Source organism: Bos indicus x Bos taurus, chromosome 6 (genome assembly GCF_003369695.1).
Source record: "Bos indicus x Bos taurus breed Angus x Brahman F1 hybrid chromosome 6, Bos_hybrid_MaternalHap_v2.0, whole genome shotgun sequence".
Lineage (NCBI taxonomy): Eukaryota > Metazoa > Chordata > Mammalia > Artiodactyla > Bovidae > Bos > Bos indicus x Bos taurus.
Window position 1 is genome coordinate 66,276,797 of NC_040081.1, and position 27,637 is coordinate 66,304,433.

The 27,637-nt window shown below is 39.5% G+C and overlaps 1 protein-coding gene across 4 annotated transcripts in view; it reads left to right on the forward strand.

Moving 5' to 3' along the window:
• Window positions 1-27,637, forward strand: part of ATP10D (ATPase phospholipid transporting 10D (putative)) — a 145,805-nt gene that overhangs the window by 26,958 nt on the left and 91,210 nt on the right. For 2 of the 4 annotated variants that reach the window (XM_027544421.1, XM_027544422.1), the window contains 2 exons: window positions 8,441-8,767; window positions 11,223-11,417. In XM_027544421.1, the coding sequence (XP_027400222.1) occupies window positions 8,448-8,767; window positions 11,223-11,417 (515 nt within the window). In that variant the 5' untranslated portion in view covers window positions 8,441-8,447. Of the gene's footprint in view, window positions 1-8,440; window positions 8,768-11,222; window positions 11,418-11,898; window positions 12,017-27,637 lie in introns of those variants that run through there. The other 2 variants (XM_027544424.1, XM_027544425.1) reach the window with 2 other exon arrangements.

The window sequence follows — 27,637 nt, forward strand, 5'->3', positions numbered from 1 at the left end:
CCATTTTCCAACTTGAAATTCCACTTTTCCATATGTTATTTTCCTGTTTATAAAAGCAACTAGTTTTGGACCTCTGCATTAATTTCTATAGATTACCACAGTTTAGTGCTTAAAACAACCCCAGCTTATTAATGTATAATTCCATAGATCAGAAGTCCAGGAACAGTGAGGCTGGGTTTGTTGCTCAGGTTCTCAAAGTCTGAGGTTAGGATGGGGAAGGATCCACTTACAGCCTTATTGAAATTGCTGGCAGAATCAGTTCCTGTGGTTACAGGACCTAGGTCTCTGTTTTCTTCCTGGCTGTCAGTTCAGGATGCTGTCAGCCCTTTGAGACCACCAGCAGCTGTTCTTTTGAATTGTATTTCATTTGCTAAATTTTATTGTTTCCCCATCAATATTCATGAGCGAAAGTGGTTTATAATTTTTTTGTGGCAGTTATACATATTTTAGTACATACAGATATTTGTATGATGGCGATAAATAATTATTACAATAAAACATGTTTTTTCCAACCATATAGCTGCCTTGCTGTGGAGTAGTGTTGCAAGTTGGGTGTATGTAGCATTTGTTTTGTGTTCATCTCATGCCAAATCCTCTCTCCTAGTATCAACATGTATTAGGAATCTTGATCTTTAGGATCTATGGTCATATTCATTAACTTTTAAATCCCAGATAAAATGCTAATGTGTGAGTTAAAGCAAGGTGTACAGAGTCAGGTGGCCTTTGACTCCATATTTCTGGGTAATATTAGGCTTCAAGTGGCCATGCTGAGCCCAGGAACATGCAGTCCTTTTCATATAGTTAATCTTTTTTAAAAAATTATATTTGTTTTTAATTGGAGGATAATTGCTTTACAATATTGTTTGTTTCTGCCATATATCAACATCAATCAGCCGTAGGTTTATGTATGTCCCCTCCCTCTTGAACCTACCTCCCACCCCATCCCACCTCCATATAGTTTAACTTTGAGTGCTATTTTTCCATCACTAACCATCAGCAAATTTGTTGTAATCCATTTTACAACAAACTACTACTAATTTTCATATAGTAGTAGTTTGCTCTTAAACTAAAAATGAAATTAGAAATGTAGATTTTAATAAAACCTATGTAAACTATAGTTTTTTTTTTTCTTTTTTAATGAAATAATCTATCTTTTAAGGACAGAAGGTCATTCAGGAGTGATGTATCAGAATCTAAAACGTTCTTTCTTATTCCAAGTGATGATGAATGACCTTTAGGCACCTAGTTCTTGGTATGTTTAAAAAATTGTGTTAATTTTCAAGGGTTAGTGGCAGAGGATGAGGTCAAATAAAGCATGGAGCCTTTTGGTTTACTAGTGGAAAACCATGACAAATCAACTCTTCATGGAGTGGGAAGTCTTTGAATTATGAATGCTGTTCTTGAAAAATTCTGAAAATGCTTCACATGCAGTTGCTCGTTAGAGCTTCTGTCTGTCAGAGTGCTCTCTTTATCCTTTGGGGATAGTTGAGAGCGTGTTGCTCTGCTCAGCTACTTGGTTGCCTGGCAGACTCTCCAGCTCAGTGAAAGAACTAAGTTGCTAAAGCTGTGTGACCAGGTGGTTGAGTGTGAGTTACATGCGCTTTAAGAAATGAAACATCAATGAGTAATTTGGTATCGTCGTTAGTATCAATACTATATATAACATTGTCAACACTTGTGAAAAAATACTATGGTTGAGAGAACATTTCCCGGATTATCACTACAGTTGTTAATTTTACTTAACACTTGCATGCTTCCCACACTGCCCTAAGAGCTTTACATATATTAACTCACTGAATCCTCACAACAAGTCTTAAACTGAGGTTAGGTGGCAAGTGGAGGTGCCAGGAATTGATGTCGGTGTCTGGCTCCTGAGTCTATGCTCTTGATCACGATTATACACTTATTGATCTTACAAATCTAGGACAGAATGATTTCCTAAAAAAGTCCTTCAGACTTGGAGAAGCAGACTCCTTCTACTAATAAAGACAGAATGGTGCAGTCAAAGCTGAGAGTGAATTACTTCTGTTGCCTTAAACTTTCATCTTTTCCTTTTGTGGAAGGCAGGCCAGGCTGAGCCATGAAAGAGGAAACAGTGTGTTTTTGTTTCTGTTTCCCTTCTATTACTTTTCTGTAAACTTCAGTGATCAGCCATTTGTTGATCATCTCACTTTGAGCAAGCATTAGTTAGACTCTGTGGAGTCTGGAAAGGACTTAGCTATGTTCCCTGACTCTGAAAAATGAAGCTACCTGCAGCCCACTGTAGAGACTGCAGTGCCTGAGTCATGCTCAAGTTTGTAATGAGAGCAGAGAAGGAATCAATGTACCGTATCTCCTGTGTGGATCCTTCTCCATCTCTCCCTCTCAAAGGTAAAGCCAAAAGTCTAGCGGGTGAAGAGAGGCTCATGTGGTGAGTTCGTATATGATTGATCAGCCTGCCACAAAGAGAGGGCAGATTTGCAGAGGTGCAGGGTGTAGGTTATACTTGGCAACCTCCTTGATAAGTCACCTGGGTACTTATTAAATTCCACATTTGTGGGCCCCATTCGATAGCCTCTGAATCAGAATCTCCAGGGGAGGGGCCTAGGGAATGCTGATTAACAGGGCCCCCCAGGGAATTCTTGTTGGGGGAGCTTGGAAAACACCGCAGGAGTGGAATACAGTTTGTTTACAAACATTGAATTGTAGAGTTAATGGTTGAGGATGAGATCAGATGATATGTCTTGCCTGTCTTTTGTGATTGGATCTCTATTTGTATCCGACTGAATGTTGCTTACTTTGCAAGTATCATTAGATATATTGAACAGAGCATTTACTTAGACTTGGACAACCTTAATGTGCAAGCAGTATGTTGAAAGTTTGGACTTCAGCCCAATTTACAGGGTTTGCAACCTTGACTTATGTTGAGAAACAGCCAAGGAGAAGAGTGGGGAAAAGAATGAATGTTGTTAATCTACTGTGTGCCCCATGACACTTCATGGTGCCGCCTTGTGTTCCTTAGCCAGGTGAGGCTAATAGGTTAACTATGTGGGCCACATAGCTGTTAGTGACGCAACTGACATTCAAACCTGGGCCTATAGAGGAGAAATTTGATTTGTCAAAAAGTGATGATCAGAGTGTTCATTCACTCAATTAAAATTGGTGAACCAGAAAAAGCAGGGTTAGGATGAGGAGCTATGGTAAAAAACTTCGATGTTTGCTACCATGTGAAAATATATGCCCAGTGTTCTGTACTTTTTTCATTTTAAAAGAAGTCAGTTATCAGCATTTTATGTGAATTTCTCTATTTTAAAATTTTAGTCCTATATTCAAAAAGTGTAAAACAATGTGTTTGCCAACACCGTGATACAGAATACATCATTAGGTAGAAATTTGCTTAAGGGCTTCTGGCTTGTGACTTCTAGATTAAATAATCTATCTAAAGTCTAAACTTTAAAATGTCAAGATTCGTGCTGTGATTTACTGTGATTTGCTGTCCCTTCATATCTTAAAGGAAAAATTTCGTGAACATTTATGTGAAAGTAATAATGAAGCCTTTTCTAAATATTTGTATGCTTTTAACTTTGCTGAGGTAATGGAGAAAGATGAAAAAGCTACTTCTGGCTTCTTGCACTGGGGAAGGTATTGCCCTCTCCTGGGCCTTTAGTCCAACTACTGTGTTTTGGTTGCCTTCTACCATCAGGAGCTAAAAGTGGATCTGTCTATTCGTATGCTTTGAACCCATGAGGAGCCGTGTGCAACTGGTGTCTTTCCAAAGTGTATAGAGCAGCATATTGCTGCTGCTGCTAAGTCACTTCCGTCGTGTCCGATTCTATGCGACCCCATAGACAGCAGCCCACCAGGCTCCCCTGTCCCTGGGATTCTCCAGGCAAGAACACTTGAGATCAGTATATTAGTGGACCTTGAAACCAATTTGGTGCCAGCTTGACCAGTATTAAAATGAGAGAGATTGAGAAAGAGAGCAAAGTAGGATAGAAGATGCTTGCATGGCAAGTAGGAAGGGCAAGAATTGCTTTGTGGTACTATTGTTTCAGCTGTATACGTGTGTGTGTTGCATAAGAGAATGTATTTCCCACTGTCCTAGCAGTTAGATTTTGAAAGCACTGACCTAGAATGACTAAGTAGATTCCTTGGTCATTCTCCTGGAATCTAAGATGGTATAAATTCTAAACTGGAAATTTGAAAGGATTTTCACCACATGTTAATTACATCCACACTTGTGACTCCATGGACTGTAGCCCACCAGGCTCCTCTGTCCTTGGGATTCTCCAGGCAAGAACACTGGAGATCAGTCCTTTAATCCAGTCATTACTTTTCAGGCAAAGAGTGGCCATGACGAAGGGAAGGAGGGTCATTACAAGATGGTAAGTCACATAGCCTTAGAGAGTAGGACAGAGACTCCATGACTAAGAGAGGATGCTAAGGAGGACACTGAGCCAGTCCCAGTTCTGTGTTTACAGAAATTCCTAGAGGATGAAAAGGAGAAAGGGGGAAGACAGTATGAGTAAAAAGAACACCTAATGCAAGTTTAAGGGCACTGGAGAGGCTCAGAGGAAGGTGGACCTGGGGATACTTTGACAATGAAACATTTTCCATTTGTAGAATTGCCTCTTTGGAACTGAGTGAATGGGGAAAGGTGACCTGAAGTTAACACTCTCCACGTGTTGTATTTGCTTCATCATTTCTAAGTTTACATTCTCAAGAAACTCTATTGTGAAATTTAATAATCTAAGTAGAATCTAGATTGTTGTATGAGATTGAGGGGCCCAGCGGGATGCACACTCCTGTGTCTTAAGAGTTTGACTGTAAATGCAAACTCTTAAGGTTTTCAGAAGTAATATAAAGTTGTATTAGTTTCAGCCTGCTAAAAATTAAGTTTTGTCATAATGGCCCCCTGATGGGATGAAATACATGAAAAGTGTTTAGTGCTTATATTAAATATTTTACATTATCTACTGATTCATCGATAAAGCACTATCTTACATCCTTATTCTGGGAAGATTTCTGGATATCTTATGAACTACTTTAAGCTCTCTTAGCTCTCATTACTCGGAGAAGGCAATGGCACCCCATCCGGTACTCTTGCCTGGAAAATCCCATGGATGGAGAAGCCTGGTGGGCTGCAGTCCATGGGGTCGCTAAGAGTCGGACATGACTGATCAACTTCACTTTCACTTTTCACTTTCATGCATTGGAGAAGGAAATGGCAACCCACTCCAGTGTTCTTGCCTGGAGAATCCCAGGGACGGGGGAGCCTGGTGGGCTGCCGTCTACGGGGTCGCACAGAGTCGGACACGACGGAAGCGACTTAGCAGCAGCAGCAGCAGCTCTCATTATTACATATAGGTTAAGAAGCTAATTTATATACAGTTGACTCTTGAACAATGCAGGTTGGAACTGCAGGGATCCACTTAAACTAGGATATTTTTCAGTAGTAAATGTTTACAGTATTACCAAATCCTGGTTGGTTGAGTCTGTGGATGCCTGGAAACTGGAAATGCAAGGCCACGTACAACTTATATGTGGATTTTCTACAATGAGGAGGGTGGGCACCCAAGCCCCCATGTTGTTGATGCATCGCCTGTACTGAAGTGAAAAATAGGCTTTTCAAATTACTTGAGAGATAGATTGTTAAAACATGATATTAAAAGAGGACTAGTTTGACCAGTCAGTGTACTTTGTTTTAGCTCTCTATGGACAGATATTTGAGAGAGCAAACTCCAAAGGACAGCAAACCGATGGGATGGAACTTTTTTTGTCTTGTTTCTATTCCTAGTATACAGCTGATGAAACTGACTTTTTTGGCCATTTTCTCTCACTGATAGTAGATGCTGTGTATTATGGGTCCAATATCCAGGCACAAATACACACATTTGGAGGCTATTGTGTTCTTCCCATTAAAGGGGATTTTCTGCCTCTTACTTGTTTTTATTGTTTTAAGTTTTAAAGATCTGATAAATTTTTGTGAGATTATTTGTAATTCAACTTACTTTCTATAAGTACAGTGATGGTGAGGCTGTGTAACTGTAATCTCTTGGATTGCTTAAGGACCAATATAGAGTAAATAAGTGTGTTAGCTGAATGGATTATTACAAATATTGATTCACTAGAATTACTAGAATAGGACCAAATCTTCCACTGCTGCTACGTATTGATTTATGATTTCAGATCCATGAAAGCTGGATATAATTTTAATATCCTTAGGGGGATAATTTCTATATCTGATTAGTTATAATACTTTAGAGAAAATAATAGACATGTTATAAACTTAAAATGAAGCTTAGAAAGGAAGAAAGCTTAAAGAATTTACCCAAACTATTTTATTACCTTGAAGACTCTTTTGCACTTGGGATTGCATTTATATATTTACATACATATTGCCTCACCTAAACCCTGAGATTCTGGAGATGAGGCTCCAGGTCTCTATATTTCTAACCTCATGTACTTTCCACCACATAACCTAGTTTTTCTGCAGATGCAGTCATGGACCACCTGAATCTGATTCATCAGGGGAGTTTTATTACCAATACAGATTGGTACCCACAGATTTGTGGGTATCTGTGACATACCCACAGATTTACTAAAAATCTCCAGAAGTGAACTCCACCCTAAAATGATCAAGTAAATGCAATGACATTGATAATGCAGGAATAGACATCAAGGCTTCCTGACCTTGCCCTCCACTCTCCTCGCCTACTCAGTGAACTTTTACTGGCCATCTACTAAGTACCAGCTACTCTGGATGTGAAGTTAAATGAAGCACATTAATAGTTAAAAACAGACTGACTTGGAAAGATTTGATTTGAATCAACCTTATCTACATGCTAACCACGTAAATTTCAGCAAGTCACTTAACTTCCCTAAACCTATTTCCTCTTTTGTCAAGTAAAATAATGACTGTCATAAGATTAAGGTAAATACTAAATAAGATCAGTTTAGTTCAGTCACTCAGTCGTGTCTGACTCTTTGCAACCCCATGGACTGTAGCACGCTAGGCTTTCCTGTCTATTACCAGCTCCTGGAGCTTGCTCAAATTCATGTTGCTGATGCCATCCAACCATCTCATCTTGTGACATCCCCTTCTCCTCCTGCCTTCAATCTTTCCCAGCATCAGGGTCTTTTCCAGTGACCCTGACGAGTCCAGTGAGTCAGTTCTTCACATCAGGTGGCCAAAGTATTGAAGTTTCAGGTTCAGCATGAGTCCTTCCAGTGGACATTCAGGACTGATTTCCTTTAGGATTGACTGGTTGGATCTCCTTAAATACTTTTGCAAAGTGCTTGGAATAGAGTGTGCTCTTAATGAACATTAGATTTTTTTTTTCTTAAATTAATGAGCTCATGTTCTAGGAAGGGCTGAATTTCCTGGAAAATACACACTCGAAAATAGAGAAAATAAGGGAAGGGATGTAAGAGATTTTGTTTTCTATCAAACCACCCCAAAACTTGGTGGTATAACTTTTATTGACTCACAGTGTGGTGGGTTGACGGTGGGAGTTGAGTTCAGTTGGGACAGCTTGTCTCTGCTCTAGATTGTATCATCTGGGTACACTCAGGTGTTGTCAGTCTGCTGGCACTCGGTGGCCTCACTCCTATGTTGATAGGAGCAATAGTTGCTAAGTGGGTCATGAGTACTCATCATGAGTACTACCAGCCTGGGCTAGATACGTGGTAGTGGCCGCAGGGTTCCCAAGAGCAGTGGGAAAGGAGTTGTTAAGGGAGTCCCATGAGCAGGCACTTTGCAAGCCTCTGCTTGTGTCAGGTTTACTAGTGATTCATTAGTCAAAGCAAATCACGAGACCAAGCCTAGATTCAGCAGGTAGAGAAAGACTTCACCACTTCATGGGTAAAGGGATGTGACTACAGGGATGGAAAGCATTTGTGGCTATTTTTGTAATCTTCACAGGCTTTACTGATTGCTTCATGCTAGGTGATTTATATGTTATTCCCTTAATCCTCCCAACAGTCTCCTGACATGTGTGACAATCTCATTTCAAGGATGAGAAAATTGATTAGATAAATTGAGACTTGTACACATGAAGCACAAACTTCTTGCCTCAACTTGTGGAGTGGCCTTTTGGGTGCTATCTCTTGTTGGTTAGGTGATCAGCCCACAAGGCAGAAGGTGTATGCTCTATTTCGTTAAGATTTGGTTAAAATGGAGTTTTAGTGACTTGTTTTACTCTCATATTGCTACCTTCTAGACTAAATAAGACTTCTCAGGTGGCTCAGAAGTAAAGCATCCACCTACAATGTAGGAGACGTGGGTTTGATCCCTGGGTTGGAAAGATCCCTTGGAGGAGGAAATGGCAACCCTCTCCAGTAAACTGTTGAGTCATTTGTTTAGTATAGAAAAAATTTAATCTTACTAACATTACTGTTCTTTAAGACTTTCCAGAAGTTTATGAGAATTGTTTTAATGGACTTTTCTTTGTTTTGCCAGATCACCTATGCAACCTGGGTCTCACCGCATTTTGGACATGACCGAGCTTCTTCAATGGGCCAGGTATCACTGGCAGCGGCCGATTGGCCGTACGAACACAGACGATGACGAGAGACCATACAGCTATTCCTCTCTGCTTGCCTGCGGGGGCAAGTCCTCCCAGACCCCCAGACTGGCAGGAAAGCATCGGGTTGTCGTTCCCCACCTCCAGCTCTTCAAGGAGGAGTATGAAAAGTTCTCTGGAACCTACGTGAATAACAGAATACGGACAACAAAGTACACGCTGTTGAATTTTGTGCCAAGAAATTTGTTTGAACAATTTCACAGGTACTTTTATTTTTGCGGGGAAAAAACTTAAAATGTTCTTTGTCATTCTGATTGATATATAAGATTTTTCATTTTCATAATGTCTGTTACCTAAGCCTAACACTTGCGACATTATCTTTGACAATTCTGGTAGGGTCCATTGTGGAATGATGAGTCCTTACATTCATATAACACTTTAGGACTAATAAAATGCTTTCTCGTGACACGAAAAGATATTGTTATCTTCATATTACAGATAAGGAAACTAAGTTTGGCCCTGTAGTTTAACCAGTGTCCTGCCAGAGGTGAATGAGGGGCTATGACCTTCAGTCTATTCACTCCTGCTTTTGTGTTCTGTCCATTAAAAGAATGTTAATTCTGTGTTTAAATTTGACTTATAGCCTTTTCTTCTTTTTTAAAAAATATTTATTTATTTACTTCTTTGGCTGCTCTGGGTCTTAGTTACAGTACATGGGACCTTAAATCTTCATTGTGGCATAAGGAATCTTTAGTTGCAGCATTTGGGATCTTGTTCCCTGACCAGGGATTGAACCCGAGCACCTTGCATTGGGAGCAGGGAGTCTTAGCCACTAGCTCCTAGCTTTTTATTCCTCATAAAAGGAGGAAATAGAGCTCTGAATTAAATACAAATGTAACCTGTAAGATTAGGTAAAGCAGATATAATTCAGTGTAATATGTATTTGCTGAAGCCCTTTCATCAGGTTAAGTATTGAAGGAAATGCAAGGTTACATGAAGCTTCTTTCCTTATGGAGCCTTATGTTTAGCAAGGGCAGCAAGATGTGCATACAATGAAAAGACATGGTGGATGTGATGCGCGCTGTAAGGTGCTGCCAACTAGGATGGAAGCCTCAAAAAGAGAAATACTACTGTTAGCCAGAGCAGTAGAAAGAAAGTGGTATGTGAAGTTAATTATGAAGGTTGAGATTTTCAAGGCAGAGATGTCTGTAAAGCACATTTCAGATGGAGGAAGGAATACAAAGAAAAGCAGAATGGCAGTGGCATAGAAGATTTGCTGGAGGCCTGGGAAGTAGTCCTCTGTGACTGATACTGTTAGAGGCTAATTGAAAGCAGGACAGAACATTTAGGAAGATGCTGCATATATCTTGGCAAGCCGTAATAGAGACCTGACTTAGAACAAAGTGGGGATGAGAAAGAGGACAGTCTATTACAGATACTATGGAATACTAAGGAATTAAGTGAAAGGAGTGAAAAGATGATGTGAGCAAATTGAGTTATGATGACCAGGATTATTAACAGAAAAAAGAAAGACAGGAATAAAAACAAGGTTGGCTCAAAGGTTATGTTTATGTTGTTTTTGTAAATGTTGAGTTTGAGATGCTAATGTGAGTATAGAGATTCTCAGCATTTGTGGTTATTTTTTCCAGTATTATTCATTTCATATATATTCATTCTCATTTTTTAATCTCTGTATATTCCATGTAGTTATGAAACAGTGAATATGGTTAAAGAACAGATGTGAATTTGTCGAATTAATGGTTTTAACTACTATGGATGTTTCTATCTTGTATGGGGTTTGCAGTTGTGCCCATGATAGAATTAGAACCTGGAACCTGAATAGAGTTCAGGGCCCAGCCCTATAGATAGAGATGCAGTTAACCTGGTGTGCTGCAGTCCATGGGGTCGCAAAGAGTCGGACATGACTGAGCGACTGAACGGAACTGTATATGCAAATCATTGAAGCCACAGAAGAAGCAAAAAGGGTTGCAAGTAGCCAAAAATTTCAGCATAAGAGGAATTGGAGGTGAGAAATGAGGAATATGTGTAGATTATTTTGAGAAGTTTGGCTGTGGGAAGAAAATGTGATAAAAATTCAAGGGACCGTGCAAAACTGAGATTTAGTTTCTTTCTTTTAAGGAAAGAGACTGCTTGCATTTGCCTTAGAGTCCAGTGGGAAATATTTGATTATATAAAAGGGACGTAGTTCCTTAAAAAATAGTTCTCAGTAATGTGAAAGCAGAAATGGAAGTGTTGATCTCAGGGGAATATAAACCCTCAGGGTTTTCTAATTATTTTGAACCTTGTTTGAACCTAATGATTGGACAATCAAGTTAACTTCGGAAAGTTTGAGTTAATTTTTTGTTTTTGCAATGCATTAACTTTGAATTTCCTCTTAAGGTTTTTGAACTTTTTAAAAGAAAGTAGTACCTCCTATTGTGCTTTATTATGTTACACAACTCACAATGGTCACACTGCAATATTGACTATAATATATTTAATAAATGATACCTCACATTTATTAGAGTACGTCCAACCAGATGTCTGCAGGGATAATACATCGTTAATTCAGATTTGTTAGATATCACTAGTTCTGTTGTGTAGCATCCAAAATCAACTGATAGGAACTTGTGGAAAAAGGCCACCAGGTCTTTTGCCTCGTTTGTTCCAGGCTTCGCTTGCTTTGTTAACACCTCCTTGTGTGTGTTTGGGTTTCAGAGTCGCCAATTTATATTTCCTGTTTCTAGTTGTTCTGAACTGGGTGCCTTTGGTAGAAGCCTTCCAAAAGGAAATTACTATGCTGCCTCTGGTGGTTGTCCTTACAATTATTGCAATTAAAGATGGCTTGGAAGATTACCGAAAATACAAAATTGACAAACAGATCAACAACCTAGTAACTAAAGTTTATAGTAGGTAAGTGTAACAGGAGCTATGCTGGGGAATATACATGCATCATTTAGAAACATGCAGAATGTTACTCTCCACTCCTTAGATGTGACTAGGACACTTTTGGGGGTGGGATGGTGTTTTGAACTAATATTTATTAAAATCCTAGAGTGCATTTACATCAGGATCATAGGAAAACAATAAACACATTAAACCATTGTCAACCAGATGTTGATAAAGTAAAAGCTTCTATAATTTAGGTGTAAGTAGAGCTGAAAGAATTAAACTTCAAACCATAAGAAGGAAAGCAAGCAGATAGCTTTTAACCCTAGATATTTACAATTTGGGATTAAGAGGTTGGGATATGAAATGTATGAATGAATATGAAAAACAAGATGGGATATGAGAGAAGGTGAGTTTCTTGTGGAGGAAAGGAATTGTGAGATACAGAGAAGTGCATTCTTTTTTGTAAACAAGCAAGAAGCCTATAAAACATTTCCTGTTGCAGCAGCAACTGAGGGCATTCATAATAGGAGGACTTATAAGGAGCATACTTGCTCTGTTGGAGACTTCTATTTCAAGTATTTATGAAATAGCCTGTGTAGCCAAGAGTGAAGTCCATTAAGGTGAGTGTTTAACTGTGCTGTATATTAATGACTACATTTACAAATTTCAATGCTAGTGTCCAGAGACAACTATTTATAAGGCTGTGATGTGTTCCTTGAAGTCATACGTATTGTGTGTGGTAGGAAAATGTAGGACAGTTTACAAAATTGGGATTGTACTACATATATTGTTTTTATTCTATTATTTTAGCCTAATTTACATCATGAATATTTCCCTTGTCTTTATCCATCAAGAAAGCACTTTTAATAGCTACATTGTAATAAGACTCTAAGATAATTTAAACATTTCCCATATTTATATAATTTAAAAATATATCAGTGAGTATTCTTACACAGAAGTATTGAAGATCTATGATTATTTCCCCATTATAATTAGGAATGGAACTAATATATCAAGAGGAGAATATATTTTTTAATTTATTAAAGTATCAGTTTAGTTCAGTCACTCAATTGTGTCCGACTCTTTGCGACCCCATGAATCACAGCACGCCAGGCCTCCCTGTCCATCACCACCTCCCGGAGTTCACTCAGACTCACGTCCATCGAGTTGGTGATGCTATCCAGCCATCTCATCCTTGTCATCCCCTTTTCCCTGCCCCCAATCCCTCCCAGCATCAGAGTCTTTTCCAATGAGTCAACTCTTTGCATGAGGTGGCCAAAGTACTGGAGTTTCAGCTTTAGCATCATTCCTTCCAAAGAACACCCGGGGCTGATCTTCAGAATGGACTGGTTGGATCTCCTTGCAGTCCAAGGGACTCTCAAGAATCTTCTCCAACACCACAGTTCAAAAGCATCAATTCTTCAGCGCTCAGCCTTCTTCACAGTCCAACTCTCACATCCATACATGACCACAAGGAAAAACCATAGCCTTGACTAGATGGACCTTTGTTGGCAAAGTAATGTCTCTGCTTTTCAATATGCTCTCTAGGTTGGTCATAACTTTCCTTCCAAGGAGTAAGCGTCTTTTAATTTCATGGCTGCAGTCACCATCTGCAGTGATTTTGGAGCCCCCAAAAATAAAGTCTGACACTGTTTCCACTGTTTCCCCATCTATTTCCCATGAAGTGATGGGACCAGATGCCATGATCTTTGTTTTCTGAATGTTGAGCTTTAAGCCAACTTTTTCACTCTCCTCTTCCACTTTCATCACGAGGCTTTTGAGTTCCTCTTCACTTTTTCCCATAAGGGTGGTGTCATCTGCATATCTGAGGTGATTGATATTTCTCCAGGCAATCTTGATTCCAGCTTGTGCTTCTTCCAGCCCAGTGTTTCTCATGGTGTACTCTGCATATAAGTTAAATAAGCAGGGTGACAATATACAGCCTTGATGTACTCCTTTTCCTATTTGGAACCAGTCTGTTGTTCCATGTCCAGTTCTAACTGTTGCTTCCTGACCTGCATATAGGTTTCTCAAGAGGCAGGTCAGGTGGTCTCGTATTCCCATCTCTTTCAGAATTTTCCACAGTTTATTGTGATCCACACAGTCAAAGGCTTTGGCATAGTCAATATGTATAGTCTATGTATATTGACTGTGTATATACATACACTGTGAATCTGCACAGCAGATTTAGTTATACGTGTATAGACATTGTTTTTCATATTCTTTTCCATTGTGGTTTATTATAGTGCTTCCCTTGCAGTTCAGTTGGTAAGTGATTTATTATATAATATCAAATATAGTTCCCCGTGCTATACAGTGGGACCTTGTTATTTATCCATTCTATAAATAATAGTTTGTATCAGCTAATCTCAAACTCTGAATCCTTCTTTCTCCCACCCTCCTCCCCTTTGACAACCACAAGTTTGTTCTCTGTATCTGTGAGATAAATTCATTTGTGTTATATTTCAGATTCCATATATAAGTGATATATCTTTTTCTTTCTTACTTCACTTAGTATGATTTCGACCTACATCCATGTTGCTGTAAATGGCATTACATGGTATTTCACTCTTTTTTGTGACTGAGTAGTATTCCATTGTGTGTATATGTGTGTGTGAATATACATATTTTACCTTCTTTATCCATTCATTTGTCAGTAGACGCTTAGGTTGCTTCCATGTCTTGGCTGTTGTAAAGAGTGTTGCTATGAACATTGGGATGCATTGTATCTTTTCAGATTACTATTTTCTGTGGATATATGCCTAAGAGTGGGATTGCTGGATCATATGGTAGCTCTATTTTTAGTTTTTAAGGAACCTCCATACTGGTTGCATTAATTTACATTCCCACCAACAGTGTAGGTGGGTTCCCTTTTCAAGGAGCAATATTTTTAAGTCCTTATTCATGTGGCTTTTGTGAATGCCAATTACAAAGTTTATAAGGTTAATTCTCTGAAGTTCTTTTTCATGAGAAATGTATCTACTTCTTAAAAAGTTATCATTAAGGATAGATTTATGAAATTGTCATTGTGTTTACTGCTTTACAAATAGGGTTTTGGTGTCACTTTTTTTCATTTCAGAGTTTGGAAGGTTTATGGAGTACTCTGACGATAATGAGTAGGTTAATTTGGCCTGAGGGTAGTGGCCCAGTAAAAGGGCTGTAATTAGAAATAAGGGGATCCCCTGGTGACTCGGTGGTAAAGAATTCACCTGCCAGTGCAGGAGATGGGGGTTCAATCCTTGGGTCAGGAAGATGCCCCAGAGAAGGAAATGGCAACCCATTCCAGTATTCTTGCCTGGGAAAACCTATGGACAGAGAAGCCTGGCAGGCCACAGTTCTTGGGTTGCAAAGAGTCAGGCACGACTTAGCGACTAAACAACAACAATAAGAAATAAAAGGGGAGTTTGAGGCCTGCTGTGGCAGGATGTCATGCCCAGGCTACTGCTTACACACTGAATAAAAGCTCTCCAGAGAAATACAATCAATAGGAATAAGATTTATTACAAGGAATTGGCTCATGGGATATGGAGGCTAAGAAGTCCCTTTGCGACCCCATGGATTGTAGCCTGCCAGAGAATTGTCTGTCATGTAGTTTGAAGGCCAGAGAGTGATGGTGTAGATTCCAATCCATGTCTGTAGGCCTGAGAACCAGGAATGTCCAGGGAAGATCAGTGTACCGGATCAGTCAGGTAGAGAGTGAATTCCTTCGCCTTTTTGTTCTATTCAAGCCCTCAACAAATTGGATGATGCCCACCTATACTGGGAAGGGCTAACTGCTTTACTCAGTTCAGCAATTCAAATGTTCATCTCTTCCAGAAACACCTCCAGAGACACCTAGAAATAATATTTAACCAGGTAGTTGGGCATCCTTTCAACCAGTGAAGTTGAGTCATAAAATTAACCATCACAGATATTTTCCTTGAGTTGTACAGGATCCATGTTTTGAGCCAAGAAACAACATAGTAAAAGTTGTGCTTTAAGGAATATTGGTCAATTCGGGTCATAAGAATGGCTTCTTTATGGATCTGCTTCTGCTAATTAATCCAGGGCACTAAAAGGAGTATGTGCTAAGTGCAGGAAGGGATTCATAGAATAGATACTGTGTAGAAGGGCCCAGTGGAATTTGGTGAACTTTTGTGATTTTTTTTTTTCCAGATTTGTAGGGTAAAAATACCATTGATAGAAATAGGGAGTGTTATGGCAGAAAGTGAAAAGGAACTAAAAAGCCTCTTGATGAAGGTGAAAGAGGAGAGTGAAAAAGTTGGCTTAAAACTCAACATTCAAAAAATGAAGATCATGGCATCTGGTCCCATCACTTCATGGGAAATAGATGGGGAAACAGTGGAAACAGTGTCAGACTTTATTTTTGGGGGCTCCAAAATCACTGCAGATGGTGACTGCAGCCATGAAATTAAAAGACGCTTACTCCTTGGAAGGAAAGTTATGACCAACCTAGAGAGCATATTGAAAAGCAGAGACATTACTTTGCCAACAAAGGTCCATCTAGTCAAGGCTATGGTTTTTCCTTGTGGTCATGTATGGATGTGAGAGTTGGACTGTGAAGAAGGCTGAGCGCCGAAGAATTGATGCTTTTGAATTGTGGTGTTGGAGAAGATTCTTGAGAGTCCTTTGGACTGCAAGGAGATCCAACCAGTCCATTCTGAAGGAGATCAGCCCTGGGATTTCTTTGTAAGGAATGATGCTGAAGCTGAAACTCCAGTACTTTGGCCACCTCATGCAAAGAGTTGACTCATTGGAAAAGACTCTGATGCTGGGAGGGATTGGGGGCAGGAGGAGAAGGGGGCGACAGAGGATGAGATGGCTGGATGGCATCACCAACTCGATGGACGTGAGTCTGAGTGAACTCCGGGAGTTGGTGATGGACGGAGAGGCCTGGCGTGCTGCGATTCATGGGGTTGCAAAGAGTCGGACACTGAGCAACTGAACTGAAGTTCATCTAAGGTAGAATGAACTAGAAATGATAGCAAGACAGGCATCCCAGAGGAATGTCCAGTGGGCAAATAGGAACATATGACAATTTCTGGAGGGAAGGAAAGGCTGCAGAGAGAAATTTCAAAGTCATCAGCCCATTTAGAGGTGATTCTGAAGTTAGGAGTTTGACTTACATTCTCAAGGGAGAATATGTGACAAGGTAAAAGACTGAGCTTTGAGTTCAAAGGCACCTATTTCAGCCTTTGGAGAAACTTCACAGGCTGTGTTTGACAAGTGCTACTCTTCTGAGATCCCAAAGCATGTGGCATATTTCTTGGGTTGACTTCAGTGCTCTGATACAGAGCCAACTTTCATAAGACAGTAATTCCTAATCTGCAAACTTATAAAATAACCTGTTATATTTTAGTTTGCAAGTCAGAATAAAAGATATCTCGGTTTAAATGTCTAGTTTTATAATAAACAGAAGTATATTCTGAACAAATTTAAGGCTCACTTGACTAAGAGTTCAACCAGATGACATTTTTTTTGTTTTGGTAGAAAAATAACTCAAAGCCTTGTCCTGATAATAGAGCTGTCTTTCATTTTATATGAGCAAATGATTAGGGAAGGCTTCTCTGAAGAAGTGATACTTAAGCTGATATATGTAGAAATCTGAGTTTTTTTGTTATCAGAATTCTTCAGTGGCTTTCCCAAAATTTGTTTTAAAGACTTATTGAAGCAAAGTAACTTTTTTTCCTCTTTTGCGAGATGCTATGTATGCTCTGTGTGTGTGTGTGTGTGTGTGTGTGTGTGTGTGTGTATGTGTATGTATGTGTGTGTATTAGTTGCTCAGTCGTGTCTGACTCTTTGTGACCCCATGGACTGTGTAGCCTGCCAGGCTCCTCCGTCCATGGAATTCTCCAGGCAAGAATACTGGAGTGGGTTGCCATTCCCTTCTGCAGGGGGTCTTCCCAACCCAGGGATTGAATCCCGGTCTCTCTCATTGCAGGCAGATTCTTTTCCATCTGAGCCACCAGGGAAATCCCAAAGATGCTGTGAACTGTACTTAAATAAGAAAATATTCTGTTTTTTCTTATATAGTCTAAGGGGAACCAGAAAAAAAAATGATGTGTTGTATAGAAAAATAAAAAAATAATAAAAGGCCATGGTTTTAAAATTCATAGATCACTTTACTGAAACAGTGGTATGAATCATTCAGTGATGTTTAAATGCTTTCATATGCCAGGGACAGAGAGATGAAATGTTGATACAATCCCTGCCTTCAAAACATAGCTATAGGAAGTAGAATTTTACAGTGATTATCTGATGAAAAAAATCCATATTTTGACCAATTTTACAATTACTCAGTGTCAAATTTAGCAAATGGAAAGAATATTTCTTATATATTTCTAAATACAAATTCTTGTACATAAATTCTAATTTTTAGTGTGAGTTTAGAGTTGATGCTGTATATTTGCTTTTTAGGGTTGCTCTAAAAGTTCTGGTTCTCATACTTAGTAGCTGTGTAGTCTTGGGAAAAATTATGTAAACTAGCTAAATTCCAGTTTCTTTCATTATGAATAAAACAGTATCAAACAGTAAGCATAGCGCCTACCCCTTTCTAAGTGCTGAGTAGTGTGCTCAGTCACTCGGTTGTGTCCGACTCTTTGTGACCTCCTGGACTGTAGCCCCCCAGACCCCTCGGTCCATGGGGATTTTCCAGGCAAGAATACTAGAGTGGGTTGCCATTTCCTCCTCTAGGGGATCTTCCCAAATAGGGATCAAACTCACGTCTCTCTCATCTTCTGCATTGGCAGGCAGATTCTTTACCACTGCACTACTTGGGAACCCCTTTATTACAATTTCCTAATGGGAGACATGGTATAATTTTTTTCTCAGGTGTCCTTTGGATCTGTTTTAGATGATTTGCATATAAACTTGAAGATGAGAGGCAATATTCTTTTCAGTTGTTTTAAAGTCTAGTCCGAGATAATCATTTTATGATTGCATTTCATAATGGAATCTGCTAATTCTTTTTTATTTATTAACTGTTATTCTATGTAATTTGCCTATTTTTTGGTGCTATAGAAGAAATAATGCTTACATCCCAGTGCCTACCCCTCACTGTTCTTGGAACAAATTATAAGAATATAGAGAAATAAAGATTGTCTATTTATTGTTATTCATTTAAGTTAATGTACTAACTTAAATTCCTGTGAAATACAAAGAAATTACTTTAAAGTACTAATTATTTCTCAGTAAAAGTAAGTTGAAGATATGGGATCATTAAACTTTGCAAGCTTTTGCAAGAAGCATTAACATTTTTATGCAGATAATTTGGTTCTTATTTGTGAAAGACTGTGGTCTTTCACAAGGTGCTTAATTTTATTTGGGAAAGTATCATTGGGAAATAACAAATGCTGGAACAGAAAGTAAACATTTAAACCCTATTACACCTCAATTAAGTTAGAATGAACTATTAGCAAAAACCTCGCATTCTTAAGATTGCCTTTAAAATGGCAGCCATTTGCTAAGGTTTTAAGATTTGCTTCAAGTATATTAGAAGTGTGCTGAAAATAAAACTATTAATCATCTGACAAATTTAGCCGCATACTGTGTTGCTGGCACTGAGAGATTTAGAGGTTTAAACAAAAAACAAAGTGCCTGCCATCCAAGAACTTATATTGTTTTCTGATCTTTAAAAATCACCGTGTTGGTGGTGTTTTGGTTTGTGTGCTTCAGTTCAGTCAGTTCAGTTCAGTCGCTCAGTCGTGTCCGACTCTTTGTGACCCTGTGAACTGCAGCACACCCGGTCTCCCTGTCCATCACCAACTCCCAGAGTTTACCCAAACTCAGGTCCATTGAGTCGGTGATGCCATCCAACCGTCTCATCCTCTGTCGTCCCCTTCTCCTCCTGCCTTGTCTTAGTTGTGTCTCACTCTTGCGACCCTTTGGACTGCAGCCCTCCAGGCTCCTCTGTCCATGAGATTTTTCTAGCAGGAAAACTGGAGTGGGTTGCCATTTCCCTCTCCAAGAGATGTTCCCAACCCAGGAATCGAATCGGCATCTCCCGTGTCTCCTGCATTACAGCCGGTGTCTTTACCCACTGAGCCATTTGGGATGTTGGGAGTTGAAAAATACTAGCTGATGTTAATATTTTAGCATTATCTCATAAATCCATGGTATTTCATTATTCTTGAAACTAAATTTTAGTGGCCTTCTAAGGTATTAACCTTATTTATGTGCGACATTTTCTAAAGTAGTTCTTGAAATTCACTTTCTAATACATGGTTAATCTGTATTCTATTTGGTGGTCATTGGTAAGTTGTTATAACTGGGAGTAAAGTCCAGTATTTGAGAGGTGGAGCTTCTTGTTCTTGCCTTGTTTTAATCCCAGAAATACTAGAAACTGTGTGACCTTGAACTAGTTCCTTAACCTCCCTAAGCCAGTTTTTCTCATTTGTAAGAGGTGGGGAGTGGGGCATAGTGCATTCATAGTACCAACTACATAACATTGATTGAAAATTAAATGATTTATGAATTGATAAAGCCTCCAATAAATCTGTCTAGGTTGGTCATAACTTTCCTTCCAAAGAGTAAGTGTCTTTTAATTTCATGGCTTCAGTCACCATCTGCAGTGATTTTGGAACCCCCCAAAATAAAGTCAATCACCTAGACGGCATATTAAAAAGCAGACACATTACTTTGTCAATAGAGGTCCGTCTAGTCAAGGCTATGGTTTTTCCAGTAGTCATGTATGGATGTGAGAGTTGGACTATAAAGAAAGCTGAGCACCAAAGAATTGATACTTTTGAATTATGGTGTTGGAAAAGACTCTTGAGAGTCCCTTGGACTGCAAGGAGATCCAACCAGTCCATCCTAAAGGAGATAAGGCTTGGGTGTTCATTGGAAGGACTGATGTTGAAGCTGAAACACCAATACTTTGGCCACCTGATGCGAAGAGCTGACTCATTGGAAAAGACCCTGATGCTGGGAAGGATTGAGGGCAGGGAGAGAAGGGGACGACAGGATGAGATGGCTGGATGGCATCACCGACTCAGTGGACATGGGTTTGGGTAAACCCTGAGAATTGGTAATAGACAGGGAGGCCTGGTGTGCTGCTGTTCATGGGGTCACGAAGAGTCGGACATGACTGAGCAACTGAACTGAACCAATAAATCTGAGCTGCTCTGTGCCAGTGATATTCATTATATAAATTGTTTTTAGTGTTTTTTTCAGAGAAGGACTAATGAACGTCAAAAAGAAAAATTCATTCATAATCCCACTCTTTGTTTAGATTTGTTAAAGTAGGAAGTAGCAGTCCACATTTTCCACCTTTTCATCTCACTGCAGCCAACTCCCACCAGTGGAATTACTATTAATAATCGAATATATTCTTCCCAGATTTCCCCAGTGCTTATATATTGACATAAAAGCTGGGCAACTTTGAACAAAATGGGGCTAGAAAATGGGTAGCTTTCCTCAGCAATCAGTGCAAAGAAATAGAGGGAAACAATAGAATGGGAAAGTCTAGAGATCTCTTCAAGAAAATTAGAGATACCAAGGGAACATTTCATGCATAGATGGGCACAATAAAGGACAGAAACAGTATGGACCTCACAGAAGCAGAGGATATTAAGAGGTGGCAAGATTACACAGAAGAACTACACAAAAAAGATCTTCACGACCCAGGTAATCACAATGGTGTGATCACCAACCTAGAGCCAGACATCCTGGAATGCCAAGTCAAGTGGGCCTTAGGAAGCATCACTACAAACAAAGCTAGTGAGGTGATGGAATTCCAGTTGAGCTATTTCAAATCCTAAAAGATGACGCTGTGAAAGTGCTGCACTCAGTATGCCAGCAAATTTGGAAAACTCAGAAGTGGCCACAGGACTGGAAAAGGTCAGCTTTCATTCCAATCCCAAAGAAAGGCAATGCCAAAGAATGCTCAAACTACCATCTCACACACTAGTAAAGTAATGCTCAAAATTCTCCAAGCCAGGCTTCAATAGTACGTGAACCATGAACTTCCAGATGTTCAAGCTGGATTTAGAAAAGGCAGAGGAACCAGAGATCAAATTGCCAACATCCATTGGATCATTGAAAAAGCAAGAGAGATCCAGAAAAACATCTTGTTTCTGCTTTATTGACTGTGCCAAAACCTTAGACTGTGTGGATCACAATAAACTGTGGAAAATTCTAGAAGAGATGGGAATACTAGACCACCTGACTTGCCTCCTGTGAAACCTGTATGCAAGTCAAAAAGCAACAGTTAGAACTGGAAATGGAACAACAGACTGGTTCCAAACTGGGAAAGGAGTATGTCAAGGCTGTATATTGTTACCCTGCTTATTTAAGTCTTATGCAGAGTACATCATGAGAAATGCAGGGCTAGATGAAGCACAAACAAATCAATATTGCCAGGAGAAATATCAGTAACCTCAGATATGCAGATGGCACCACCCTTATGGCAGAAAAGCAAAGAAGAACTAAGAGCCTCTTGATGAAAGTAAAATAGGAGAGTGAAAAAATTGGTTTAAAACTCAACATTCAGAAAACTAAGATCATGTCATCTGGTCCCATCATTTCATGACAAATAGATAGGGAAACAGTGGAAATCATGACCGACTTTATTGGGCTCCAAAATCACTGCAGATGGTGACTGCAGCCATGAAATTAAAAGACAGTCTTGGAAGAAAAGCTATGACCAACCTAGACAGCATATTAAAAAGCAGAGACTACTTTGCCAAAGGTCCGTCTTATCAAAGCTATGGTTTTCCCAGTAGACATGTATGGATGTGAGAGTTGGACTATAAAGAAAGCTGAGAGCCAAAGAATTGATGCTTTTGAACTGAGGTGTTGGAGAAGACGCTTGAGAGTCCCTTGGACAGCAAGGAGATCGAACCAGCCCATCCTAAAGGAAGTCAGTCCTGAATATTCATTGGAAGGCCTGATGCTAAAGCTGAAACTCCAATACTTGGCCACCTGATGCAAAGAACTGACTCATTGGAAAAGACCCTGATGCTGGGAAAGATTGAAGGCAGGAGGAGAACGGACGACAGAGGATGAGATGGTTGGAAGGTATCACTGACTCAATGGACATGAGTTTGAGTAAACTTCCAGGAGCTGGTGATGGATAGGGAGTCCTGGCATGTTGCAGTCCATGGGGTCGAAAAGAGTTGGACATGACTGAGCGAATGAACTGAGCTGATTGAGTTTACCTGAAGGATGGATTATAAGTGCTATATCCTAAATGGTGAGAGTAATACGGAAGCAACAAATAACAAGTAGATGCAGGAAATTCTGGCTGTATATTTAGGCTGTGAGGGAAGAAGAAAGTTTCTGCTAGTTTTAGTTCTATGTCCAAGAAGGAAATACAACCTCATTTAGAGTCTACCACATTGATAGATTCTCAAAGCTAGTTAAGATTGGCAATGTACATTGTTGCTTAGCTTGCAGTTTTAAAACATCGTACACACCCATACCCTGTGGCATTATGCCTCTACTGTCACTCTTGACAGTTATACTGCCCCACTTTCTTCACATGACTCTAGATCATCCTGCAAGACGCGCCTCCTCCAGAGGTCAATGTCCCAGCTATTTGCTTCCAAAAGAGCCTGAGCATACCTATCTTATAAAATTGCTGTTTGTGGTTCTTTTTCACATTTTGACTATAGCTTTCTAGGGTAATGACCGTAATTTAATCACTTTTGTATTCTTAGCATCTAACATGGTAACTGGCATAAATTAAGATCAGTATGGCTCAGTGGTAAAGAATCTGCCTGCCAATACAGGATACACAGGTTCAGTCCCTGGGTTGGGAAGATCCCCTGGAAGAGGAAATGGTAACGTACACCAGTATTCTTGCCTGGAAAATCCCATGGACAGAAGAGCCTGATGGGCTCCAGTCCATGAGGCCTCAGATAATCGGGTACCACTGAGTGACTAAGCACACACACAGCCAGCTATTGGGGACATTAGCCACTTTTTAAAATCTAGTATGAACTCCAAATCGGGAATAGTGAAGTTAATTCAGTTGTAAAATTAACCTCATTTGGATTTTGTTCCAGTGTAGAGTGGAGAGTAAATAAACTTGTCCTTAGAAGAATTCTGTTTACTAGGTTTGAAAGAAAAATAAAATCCTTAACCTTAGTATTCAAGTCTGTCTTCTCTCCCTACTTTCACAAATCCTCAGCAACTTTTCTTATACCTTTCTTCATAGAAAAAGTAGAGGTCATTAAGCATGAACCAGGTATCTCAGTTCCTTCTTATGTCATCTTCACCTGCTTTCTTCTGACTTTACATGAAGCAGTAACTCCCTTCCTTGTAATAGTAGTCCTTTCATCTGTGTTCTTAATTCCATTCCTTGTTACTTCTCGATAGCTTCAACCAACACTGTCCATTCTCTCTCCTCTCCCCTGCCTTGCCTTCTCCATGGGCTTCTTCCTTGCATGCTGTGTGTGTGTCCAGTTCTCTCTTTTTTTTCTTGCCCGGTTCTTTCATCCTTACTGCCCTTTGCCTTCCCTTCCCTTGCAGTGGCTACTTTCACCCTTTATTCCTTTCAGACCTAAACTTGATGAAGTAGACTCCTCCGTCAACTTCTAATCATGCCTTAACCCACTGAAGGTCTCACTTTCTTCTTTACTCTCCATGTCAACAATTTCATACTCCCTACTTAATAGCAGACATCCTAATAACCACATACCACAGACGTGATCCCTTTGTGGCTTTTGTTACTCTGATGACTCCCTTTTTAAAAAATTTTTATTTTTAATTGAAGGATAATTGCTTTACAGAATTTTGTTGGTTTCTTCCAGACATCAACATGAATCAGCCATAGGTATACATATGTCCCCTCCGCCCCCCCATCTTCGTCCCCATCCCACCTCTCTAGGTTGTTACAGAGTACCTGTTTGAGTTCCCTGAGTCATACAGCAAGTTCCCGTTGGCTATCTATTTCACATACGGTAATGTAAGTTTCCATGTTCCTCTCTCCATACCTCCCACCCTCTCCTTTCTCCCTCCCCCACCCACCATGTCCATAAATCTGTTCTCTATATCTGTGTCTCCACTGCTGTTCTGCAAATAATTTCATCAGTATCAGCTTTCTAGATTCCATATATATACATTAGTATACAACATTTATCTTTATTTTTCTGACTTCACTCTGTATAACAGGCTCTAGGTTCCTTCCATCTCATTAGAACTGACTCAGATTGTTCCTTTTTATAGCTGAGTAACATTCCATTGTATATATCCATTCATCTGTTGATGGACATCTAGCTTGCTACCATGTTCTAGCTGTTGTAAACAGTGTAAATATTTTGAAATTTCCTGCTTTCTTGATTTCTCCAACATTTCCTCTTGAATCTTACTTCACTTCCCTATCACCTTGAAGTTTCTTTCCCTAAGGAATCCCATATCCTTCAGTCCAGTTCAGTTCAGTCACTCAGTCGTGTCTGACTCTTTGCGACCCCATGAATTGCATCACGCCAGGCCTCCCTGTCCATCACCAGCTCCCAGAGTTCACTCAAACTCACGTCCATCGAGTCGGTGATGCCATCCAGCCATCTCATCCTCTGTCGTCCCCTTCTCCTCCTGCCCCCAGTTCCTCCCAGCATCGGAGTCTTTTCCAATGAGTCAACTCTTTGCCTGAGGTGGCCAAAGTACTGGAGTTTCAGCTTTAGCATCATTCCTTCCAAAGAACACCCAGGGCTGATCTCCTTCAGAATGGACTGGTTGGATCTCCTTGCCTGGTGTCAATTGCTCTCTCTGTGCCTAGGAGTTGTAGGTACTATATTTCTACTTGTGAACTTCTGATCAAAATCCTCAAAATGCTGGACCTCTTCAATTTTATATCCTACGTAAAACTTTTCAAACTAGATTTATTATCTTCCCCATGATGCATCCAGTTACTTCTAAAACCTGGGACATGGTAAAAAAGACCATTCACCATGAAGGTTTGAAACCACAGCATCATCCTTGATAACTTTTTTGTGTATAATAAGTCAGAATACTTGTCTCTGTTACCCAAATATTATCTTGATTTAATCTCATTTTATCCATCCTTTTTGCTACTGTCTTGATTGTAATCATCTTTATCCCTTCCCTGAATTATTTCAGTATCTTTCCATTGGTTTCTTGCCATTCCTATTTCTAACCAGCCTGCCACCCAACAGTCCATCCATTACTCTGCAGCAGGATTGAGCAAGTAGAAATAGGATCATACTCTTCTATGAACCTTTAGTGATTTTCCAGTTTTTTGTTTGTTTGTTTGTTTTTATGAAATGAAAATCCTTATTTCTAGGAATGGCAGTAGGACTGAACCTTCAAAATGTGATTCCTGCCTACCTTTTGGGTCTTCTGTTTCTTCCTTCCATGGAAGAGTAAACTGATATATTCAAACACTAAAGAAAAACTGTTAAAGCAAAGCATTGATTTATCTTTCGTGGTAAACTAACAAACTCTTTAGGTAATTAAGGAATTCTTTTAGTTGGATTCAACTTTGTACATAAGGTATTTTGGGAGACTATATCCTGAAAATATTCTTCTTAGGTAGCCCTTTGGATGAATTATTTCTTGAAATAACAGTATAATTCTGTGTAGCAGAAGTATGTAAGTGTTGGCTTCATGTAGCATTTCTATTTAATATGATGCATTCATTTTTAATATATAGGTCATATAGCTTTTATTTTTTTTTTGTTTTGTTTTGTTTTTTTTTTTTTTTTCACTTTTTTTTTTAAATTTTATTTTATTTTTAAACTTTACATAATTGTATTAGTTTTGCCAAATATCAAAATGAATCCGCCACAGGCATACATGTGTTCCCCATCCTGAACCCTCCTCCCTCCTCCCTCCCCACACCATCCCTCTGGGTCGTCCCAGTGCTCCAGCCCCAAGCATCCAGTATCCCGCATCGAACCTGGACTGGCAACTCGTTTCCCGCATGATATTCTACATGTTTCAATGTCACTCTCCCAAATCTTCCCACCCTCTCCCTCTCCCACAGAGTCCATAAGACTCTTCCATACATCAGCGTCTCTTTTGCTGTCTCGTACACCAGGTTATTGTTACCATCTTTCTAAATTCCATATATATGCGTTAGTATACTGTATTTCTGTTTTTCCTTCTGGCTTACTTCACTCTGTATAATAGGCTCCAGTTTCATCCACCTCATTAGAACTGATTCAAATGTATTCTTTTTAATGGCTGAGTAATACTCCATTGTGTATATGTACCACAGCTTGCTTATCCATTCATCTGCTGATGGGCATCTAGGTTGCTTCCATGTCCTGGCTATTATAAACAGTGCTGCGATGAACATTGGGGTACACGTGTCTCTTTCCCTTCTGGTTTCCTCAGTGTGTATGCCCAGCAGTGGGATTGCTGGATCATAAGGCAGTTCTATTTCCAGTTTTTTAAGGAATCTCCACACTGTTCTCCATAGTGGCTGTACTAGTTTGCATTCCCACCAACAGTGTAAGAGGGTTCCCTTTTCTCCACACCCTCTCCAGCACTTATTATTTGTAGACTTTTGGATCGCAGCCATTCTGACTGGTGTGAAATGGTATCTCATAGTGGTTTTGATTTGCATTTCTCTGATAATGAGTGATGTTGAGCATCTTTTCATGTGTTTGTTAGCCATCTGTATGTCTTCTTTGGAGAAATGTCTATTTAGTTCTTTGGCCCATTTTTTGATTGGGTCATTTATTTTTCTGGAGTTGAGCTGTAGGAGTTGCTTGTATATTTTTGAGATTAGTTGTTTGTCAGTTGCTTCATTTGCTATTATTTTCTCCCATTCTGAAGGCTGTCTTTTCACCTTGCTAATAGTTTCCTTTGATGTGCAGAAGCTTTTAAGGTTAATTAGGTCCCATTTGTTTATTTTTGCTTTTATGTCCAATATTCTGGGAGGTGGGTCATAGAGGATCCTGCTGTGATGTATGTCAGAGAGTGTTTTGCCTATGTTCTCCTCTAGGAGTTTTATAGTTTCTGGTCTTACATTTAGATCTTTAATCCATTTTGAGTTTATTTTTGTGTATGGTGTTAGAAAGTGGTCTAGTTTCATTCTTTTACACGTGGTTGACCAGATTTCCCAGCACCACTTGTTAAAGAGATTGTCTTTAATCCATTGTATATTCTTGCCTCCTTTGTCAAAGATAAGGTGTCCATATGTGCGTGGATTTATCTCTGGGCTTTCTATTTTATTCCATTGATCTATATATCTGTCTTTGTGCCAGTACCATACTGTCTTGATAACTGTGGCTTTGTAGTAGAGCCTGAAGTCAGGTAGGTTGATTCCTCCAGTT